The sequence below is a fragment of the Artemia sp. Qi Xiang Cuo genome, chromosome 13, assembly GCF_049724085.1.
Source record: "Artemia sp. Qi Xiang Cuo chromosome 13, ASM4972408v1, whole genome shotgun sequence".
Lineage (NCBI taxonomy): Eukaryota > Metazoa > Arthropoda > Branchiopoda > Anostraca > Artemiidae > Artemia > Artemia sp. Qi Xiang Cuo.
In genome coordinates, this window is record NC_142806.1 from 43,279,675 (window position 1) to 43,289,004 (window position 9,330).

At 34.9% G+C, this 9,330-nt stretch overlaps 1 protein-coding gene across 1 annotated transcript in view; it reads left to right on the top strand.

Annotated features, from left to right (window-relative positions):
* Window positions 1–2,865: 2,865 nt before the first annotated feature.
* Window positions 2,866–9,330, top strand: part of mRpS24 (mitochondrial ribosomal protein S24) — a 63,943-nt gene continuing 57,478 nt past the window's right edge. Inside the window, exon 1 of the mRNA XM_089098634.1 lies at window positions 2,866–3,072. Within this exon, the coding sequence (XP_088954760.1) occupies window positions 2,877–3,072 (196 nt within the window). The 5' untranslated portion in view covers window positions 2,866–2,876. The remainder of the gene's footprint in view (window positions 3,073–9,330) is intronic.

Genomic DNA, 9,330 nt, shown 5'->3' on the forward strand with positions numbered 1-9,330 from the left:
TATATCCAGAACGAATAAGAGCAAGGGCGTGTTTAGGAATTTGTTCAGGGAGTGGAATGGGGAGAGGGTAAGAAATGATACTGAAAAAAATAGCCTTATTTTTTTTTTGCATTTTTGTCATTTTTTTAAAGATCAGACAAAAATTTCAGGGGCAGGGGAATTCAAACCCAGTAACTCCCCCCCCCCAACTCAGTTGCGGTTCCAGGAGGGGAGAGGGGGAGCGTAACCCCCCTAACGTAGACTAAAGTAGTATTATTTACTTAATTAACACAAGTTTGCGGTAATTAAACTTGCTCCTAACGCAAGTTTATCGGATCAACCTATTTTGCACCTCCCCTCTAAAAAATCCTGGATCCGTCCCTGGCCCCACTAAACACACCCTTGACTAAAGGTGCTATTTTGAAGCTTCCAGCATATTTTGAGGAGTATGTTTAGCTAAGTCAAGAGACACAATGCGTAAGCTACCCAGGCTGTCAAAAGGGCATATCTGCAATATGTCAGGGACAGCTAGGGCTATTAATTTGAAAATTTCAGAGAATTTGATTGGGATATTGAACTAGGTGAAAAGACACTTGTGCATCCTGCAAAAGGGTGTATCTGTAGTATCTCAGGAACGTTTAAGAATGTTAAGTTGAATATATCAAGGATCAATTAGGGGGATGTGTTACTAAGTCAAGAGACTATATGTCCATCTTGGTTGTCAGAAGGACGTGTTGGCAATATTTCAGGAATGACTATGGCTTTTGAGCTGAAACTTTCAGGGAATGTTTAGGAGAAGGCTAAACTAAATGGAAAGACGCTATAAGCATCTTGTCAAAAGGGTGTATCTGTAATATCCCGAGGACGGGTATGGATATTAAGTTGAAAATTTACGGAATTTTGAGGGGATGTTGAACTGAATCAAAGGGCACTAGTTGCATCTAGGCTATTGAAAAAGCGTGCCTGCTATGTTTCATGGCGGATTAAGGGCATTAAGTTGAAACTTCAAGAGCATTTTAAGGGAAATATAGAATAAAACCAAAAGACTAGCCTATACTAAGTAGGTAAAATTAAAGCCCAAAAATTTAACACTTACAAAATTGAGATTCAAACAACATACCATGAAAGCATTTAAAAGAAAAGTACAAATGCTTCCAATTCCATTTTATTAATGATTTCTCCGCTTTGGTTTTGGACAATGATAGAGGGTATATTCAGCTTTGCCTATTATAAAGAGACCCAAGCAATCCTCTGCAGACCTTTGAGACTTGATGAAAATACCTTCAACCCATTTAAACTTCAGCAGCTTACCCTATTAAAGACTGAGCACAGTGTTAAGCCACCACCTTATTAACAGACAACAAAAATTTAACAACTAAGAACACGGGATTCACATAATTTGTCATAGAAAGTGTTCGAGACAAAGGTATAAGAGATTTCAATAGTAATGAAGGATAAGTTTGGCTTTGCGTTACAAAAACAAACACTATGAAGCAAATACAAAGTGCTTTCGGGAGACAAATGTTACTCAGGACTTTAATAGATGAGTGGAATTTTCAATTCCAGCACTGCTAGGGTGATGATGACTGTAAAAAAAGAATAGAGCTTTAATTCGATTTCCACCTTTATAACTCTTGCGTTTTACCTTGGTAAAACACATGCTTGATTTGATTGTGCTTTATATGTTCGGGAAAAGGCTGAGTTTTTAGAATGGTTTGAACCATACTGTAAATTATTCTATTCAGGTGTGCATGAGAGATTTGTAGTTTTATTGAGATTTGTTCAAAATTAGAGTTTTTCCCGTATTTAGATAGTTATTGATATTTTATGTTGTTTTCATTATTATATTGGAATTGCATATTTTCAATTGTTTCTAGGTCAAGAATAAGAAATGTTCACATTCGTATGATTACTAATATACCATTTGACTTTTTTTTATTGCATGAACTTGAATTGCATTCGAAGGTTGCTGTGCCAAAGTCAACTCTGTCTTTCTTCGTCTGTCATTAGTATTAATTTGGGACTGGCTCCTGGATCTGTTTAGATCTTTAGCTATTGAATCAATTTTTTTTATAACTTCATAACGTTTCGATAACTTAGATCAACGCGTTGATTACTTCTCTGCGTGGTTACAAAAATGAAATACTTTTGGGGCCTTATTCAGGGCTCAAGATGTTTCACTTAGACCCTAGTGACTATGGACGAAATTCTTCAGTGTTCTTAAATATGAATGCAGTTCGAGTAGACAATTGCTAAGCGCTGGTATATGTGTATTTAGGACGGTGTTTTCAGGTTTTTATCTTCCAAACCTAAAGAGGAAAACAGAATATGTGCAACATCTGCTACTATATCCTTCCTTGGTGGAGAAGCCGTGGTACTTTCGCATTATCCGGGCCTCTCAAAAAAGTCAAGTTTGGTTAATGCTAATGAAATAAAATGAAATAAGATGAACATATAATAGTTTAGAAACAAATTTAGGTTACATATTTGCACATTAGGGGGGGGGTACAGCATTTCATATATTAAATACATAACCTAACCTAGATACCTTCCCCCCCGTAAAATCCATAAAACCACAGTTTAATATCGTATGCGCAATAAAAACCTTACTATCATTGCCTGCTCTACAGATGATAAGACGTCACAAAAAGGGTTTTATCATTGCGAGTCCATAGTGCTTAAGCCGAGAGGCCCTGATAATGCAAAAGTGCCGAAGCCGTTTACAAATACGAAGTGGCGATACTAGGAATGATCCATTCGGAGGCTCGAAAGAAATTTCGTCTAAAAATAAGAGGTGATCGTCAGAATTAGCAATTTGGGTTATTTCTGCTTTGACCGGATTTACTTTTTGTTGATATCTTCAAATTTTATAAGCAAAATTTTTAAATCGTCAAAATATGTCTCTGGTGAAACTTTCAAGATGTCCAAGTGCATTTATCAGAATACAGCCCTTCCATTCTTCTGTGGTTTGCGACAGAAAACAGTCAGGAAGATATAAAGTTACGTTAAGGCAAGATTTCCCCTTAACGTATGAAATGGCTAATGCGCCCTATCAGATTGGCCACAGGAAATCTTGGAATTCCTGGAACACATGTAAGTTCCTTGTTAGAGTACAAATTTAGATAGAAAGCCTTTTAGTATCTTAAGAAAGTTATCAAGAGGGACATAGACCCTTGAAGAATGGATCAAGAGACTAAATTGTGCCATGGAAAAGTTCCAAAGTATCTAGGCAGGCCTATTCCCTACCCTCTAATGATTAATTTTGCTTATAGAACAGGAATTGGACAGAATAAAAGGTAAATTTGGAGGAGTTTGAATTACCTACTCTAGACTCTAGGCAGGTGTGTTGGTAAATATCTACCAAATCATATTATTGAGTTAGGAATAAGGTGAATACACCATTTGATGCCTTTTTTATGCCTATTACAAATATAATAAGTATTTGTATTGTAAATGAATTTCAGCCCCCCCCCCCAATATAAACCAAACCTAACCCGGAAGTGGCATATTTAGGGGGGGGGGGGCTGAAATTCATTTCCGATAGAAATGCTTATTATATTTGTAATCAACATAAAAAAAGGCATTGAATGGTGTATTCACTTTAGTCCTAACTCAATAATATGATTTGGTAAATATTTACCGGTGTGTCTTTCCAAAAGCTAACACACAAGTATTTGTCAAATAAGAGAGTCATACTTACTTCCACCATTTACCCCTGCCATTTAACCAAACACTTAGGAAACTACAGGTTTCACTGTTTGCCTGCAATTCCAGGGGACTTGTTGGTCATATGTCAACATTTATGACATAATATTCCACCTTTAGAGCACAAGCAGCCAAGCCCATTAGGCTTAGGTTTCACTTGTTTGCTGCCTATAAGTCCAACCAAATTCAGTCCCAGATTTTGCATTACAAGTCCAGTGGACATTGTCCATCACACCACAAGCCAAAAACAATTCAATCTTTCATCCCTTAACTCTATGACTATCTATATTAGTTCTGCCCTAGGAATGACTGGACTAATCCCAGATTTGGCTCTCAATTACTTAGACTATCTGCCTTAGCTTTTTCTACAATTAGCCATGTCTTGATGCCTACTGCAAAATACTTGATTTTAATTCAATAGATCAAGAATGAAGAATAGATCAAGAGAATAAATTATGCCTTGGAAAAGTTTCAAAGTATCTAGGCAGGCCTATTCTCTACCCTCTAATGATTAATTTTGCTTTTAGAACAGGAATCTGACAGAATAAAAGGTAAATTTAGAGGAGTTTGAATTACTGACCTAGAGTTTGGCCATTTGACTGTTCAGTCATGTTATCATACCCTAGAGCATGGTATACAGTAATAATGTATTAACATACTCTATTTGCAGACAGTAGTTGGGACTGCAAGCCATTTCATTACAATATTTGGCACTAACAAGGCTTTCCCCTCCAAATAAATGGTGCAGCACCATTTCTGCACCAATATCTGGTGGCAACCATGGACACCAGTACAATAATTGGTCAGAATTGCATCCTTAATCCAAGTATAACATTAATTTTGTCTACAGTGGAAATGAACTTTACCCCCCCCCCTAGTGTGCAAAAATATACCCAGAATTCTGTAGATTCTATGAATTTTCCATTTTTCAGACAAAGTATTAATTCAATTTGGAGAATACTGGCTTCAGAAGAATTCAATGCCCATATACAATTCAGTGTATATATTAGTACATTAGGGTGGGGGTTAAATTCATTTCTGAGGCTAATGAATGTTATATTTTGATTCAGGATATAATTCTTATTCTAAAGGTATGTCCATTTCTTAGGTAGGTCAGTAATCCTCCAAATTAACTGAAAAAATAGCCTACTGTATTGTAATCCTACACAAACTTATGTTTTGAGAATGAGTACTTACTAATATTGCAAAGTTATGGTTCACCTGAAGGAAAAAATTATAAAACAAAAAGAGTGGTACCATTAGATTCATGGTTTCATGCTCTTTCCAGATATCATATTTATGTCAGTGATAGTGCCCCCCTCTCCTCCCTGATTATCTCAGATGTAGTCCTAACTCTTCTTCATTGCTGTTTATCTTGTAATGCATCTTATGTCTTTGTTTGTTTACAGGTAGCAGCATTCTTGACCTGTGAAAAACATTAGATTTGTTTTAGGCTGTGTTGGCAAACTTATGCTTGCTCATACAGTTTAGCTAGGAAGAAATTCAATACATCACTTGATGCCTTTTTTATGCTCTTTTTAAACATTATTATTGCTTCCAAGGCAAATTCCATTTTGAGCTTTTAGGGGCCTCAAAAGGTAACTTGATATATTTTTAGGCTATAATGTAAAGTTACAAATTAAATTAAAAACTAGTTATATATAAATATTAGCTTTTAAATGAGCCCTTAAAAAACTCTATGATTTTCAGTGCCCTGTTAGCACCAGAGAAAAACAAAGCATAACAAAAAAAACAGAAGATCTGTGCTACCATGGAAATCCAGTCAAAACAATTATATTTGAAATAAACTTGAAAAGAGCTTTGAAATTAGATGTCACATGACCATGTTTGAATATAAACTGATTGTCCAGCTTTGTAGAGGGGAGGTAGTATAAAGGAAGTCTGTTTTGGTTTTAGCTACAAACTTGTCAAACCATATATCATTTGAAAGATCTCTGTCTAATAGACATGCTTCTGACAGGATTTTTTTTACCAGATTGAATTTACCAAATCAATTCCTTTTTTCTTCATGTCTGCAATCTCCTATTCAAATGCATTTGCATTAACCATGAAAAATCAAGACAGGCAAAGTGATTGTTGGTTGTAAGGTATATCCTAAAAGAAATAAGTTCTCTATTTCCAAAAGCTCTTAGGCTCTTTAAACTATCTTAACCTCCCAAATCAAGTGCCTTCCAAAGAAGAAACATAAAAAATTCCAGTTTTATGTCCTAGAATTTCTAGTCAAACCTACTGTATTGGAGATCTACTTATTTATAGCTTCCACAACAGATGTCACATAAATATTCAAGTGTAAAATAATTGTCTGATATTAGGAAGGTTAAGGTAGTTCAAAGTAAGCATTTTTTATTATTAGCTCTAAACTGGTCAAGCCATATATTATTTGAAACCTCTCTGTCTAATGGACATGATTATGGCATAATTTCCTTTGCCCAGGCTGATTGAGCCAAATAAATGCTCCTTTTCCTCACACATCAGATATCCTCTTAGACCCTCCTCCTTCAACAAAGAACAATGAAATAGGCCAAAAAATTCCTGGTACTAATATTTATTCATAAAAGAAATAATTTTAGTTTCCATGAGCTTGTGGCTGTATAAGCCTGATACCTCTCTAATAAGAATCATTACAAAGAGGTTTTGTGTCCTTGAACTCCAAGTCAAAGCAACAACATTTGAAATCCACTAATCACTTCATTTGTAACTTGCTATTTTCTACTTGATATTTAATTTTGTTATAATAGTGTAATAGGTTCAGAAGAGGGAATAAACTACACTGATACCAAGGATATTCATACAGGTTTTCAATTTAAACCAAGTTCTATCCAGTTTAGTCTGTTACAGAAGGCAGGTTAAGCACAAGGTATGTTTCACCTTCATTTTTGTTTGACTCAGCTTTTCCAGTGCTTCTTGTTTTAGACTTCAGGTCTATTGATTTGAACAACATTTTAAACCATATTCTTTCTTTTGTGCGTTTGTTTAGTTAATATTTTAACCTTGCCCCAGTGGAACAAGTGATGATTTAAATCAAACAGTTTATGGTAGGGAACTGTAAGTAAGGAGGAACTTGGCACGATAGTACCCAAAAATCTAAGAAAAGAATTTTGATAACAATTTTTGCATCATAAGAATTGAATTTTTATGCTAATTCCAAATATATAAAATACATGAAGCATAATTATACCCATCAAAAGCTACAAGCCAAGGAAAAATTGCCTGATTTTGGAAAAAGGGGGTAACACCACATGAAGATAAACAATCTAAATGAATATTCTATATCCCAGAAGATCAGGGGAGGGCTTATTTGAACAAAAATTGAAAGTTTTAGTACCCCTTTTCAGTAATAAAAAAGATTGTGCCACTGGAAATTGATGTTTTCTGCCATTTTGTGGTGCAAAAGTACAATATTGTCCCAAAGAGCCCAAAGTTGCCATTCATTGACAATTTTGGTATAGCCAATTAACTTACGAATATAAAAAAAATGGGTGTTGAGCTTCAATGTCATGTGGCTATGCATTTGTTCCTGAAAAATTATTTAGTCTAGTCCATCTAAGATATTTACTATTTTAACACTTTATGCAATAACTTAGTTAATTTACTTGCTTTTGACGAAACTATGTTAAGTGATAAATAAGTGTGCATCAGCTGTTATGAAGCATGGATGGTGGGTCATTTTGGAGGGGGGGGGGGTTCACGCTCCTTAAAGAGCACATTCCAATGCCCACAATTGCCCAATTGTCCATAAGCCTTCAGATAAAGGGTATATATGGGGAGGGGGTAGGAATTAATTTATCATCTCTCTTCATATTGACTAAACTTGAATAAAGGTGCTGTATTGTGATATGTATCTTCTTGTTACATACAAAAGTTTCTGGGACGTATTTGAATGCTTCATTTAACTAAACTTATTTGCTTCATGATACAGTGAATTTTTACAAAAGGTTCTTTACAGGTTTTATTTTCTGGGGGATATTCCACAGGGAGGATTCTCTGGAATTCATGCATGGATTTTTTTTTTTATTAACTTCCCTTTAGCATCTGAATTTTAGACATGGAGAAAAGTTTCTTGTTGAAAATTGTCTGGGAGTGAGTTTTTCAAGGAGGAGGGGATTTTCCAGAAATCATATACCAGATTATTTTTACTTGTCTTACTATCTCTTTTCCTGTATAATTTTACATATGGGTAGAATTTATAAGGGGTTATTTCCCAGGGAAAATTTTGGGGGATTTTTGATGGGGAGAATTTTTGTGGGAAGGATATCTTTCAGGGAAAATTTTACATAGAGATTTTCTGGAATTCATATATGGAATTATTTTTAATTGTCTTCCTTTCTCTTTGGCTGCTAAATCTTAAATGTGGAATGTTCCAGGGGGAATCTTTCAAACATTCCAAGAATGGAAGAAGTATTTGTTCCATTCCTGTACAAGGATGAATTATTCTTCCCAGACACTTACTTTGGCTGTGCATCAATTTCTGTAAGTTTTATTCACCTGCCACACAATTTTTCCAAATTCTTGAAAGTCAGCATCCTGAAAGAGTGAGTGGGTAGTGTTATGCACTTTAAAATACATTCGTGTGCTCTGCCTAATTTGGCTGAATATTTATTATGTATTAAAAAAAAACAAAAAAAAAAAAAAACAACAAAAAAACGAAGGGCATAATTCCAGCTTTTTTGGAGAATTGAAATATATGAGGCGAAATATTAGTCGGCGTGAATTTTCCGGGTTTTTAAACTTGTCACGGGTGGAATGCCCTGAAGAGGATATTCAGACATAAGTTCAACATTTAATTGTCCTGCATGATGACTTCAAAATCAGATGTGAAGATATTCTGACAATAGAAATACCACCATGGATCATAAATCTATTTGATAGAATGGAAGTGGAGAATGTGATACTGCAAGAGGAGAACAAGCTTAGCACTAATGAGGATCTGAAGGGGAAATTTAAAACAGGGTATCAAATTATTTGGATAAATACAACACAAGAAAATATACTATTTCTTTTTATTTTTTACATTCCAAATGGGGAATGGAGTTTCCTAAATCCCTTATTTTACTGGCCAACTTAACTTTTTGACATCCACAGACAACAAAATCAATCAATTAATTAACACAACAATTCTCACTTTCTTCTTTAAAAACTGTTAATTTGTGGTTGGAACTCAACCACAACAAGAATTTCCACAGTTTATTCTAATGTTCACATTTTTTTGGAATACGCTAGAAACTTAGCTTTTTTTTTTAGAAAAAAAAAAGTATGGGAACCTCTGGTTTGAACCCTCTTGTTGACTGTTCATGTTAGAATTCATACCAACAGGAGCAATGAGCTAGGCTTCATTAGCAAATATTGGTAAAAGATTATTAACAAACCGGCCACAATCGTTTGTATATCAATTAAATAAAGTTGGGCCCAGCTTAGTCCCTTGGGGTGCAACACTGATGACAATCTCTGGCAAAGAGACAAGTGAATTACCATCATCATCATAAATAATGACACATTGTATTTGGTGAGCCAGCAATGAAGAAACTTAATCAACTAAAGTAAGATCAATTATACAAGACGAGCTTGAAAATTAAAAGAGAATGCTCCACATTATCAAAGGTCTTTGCTTGCTTAAGTAGGATGATA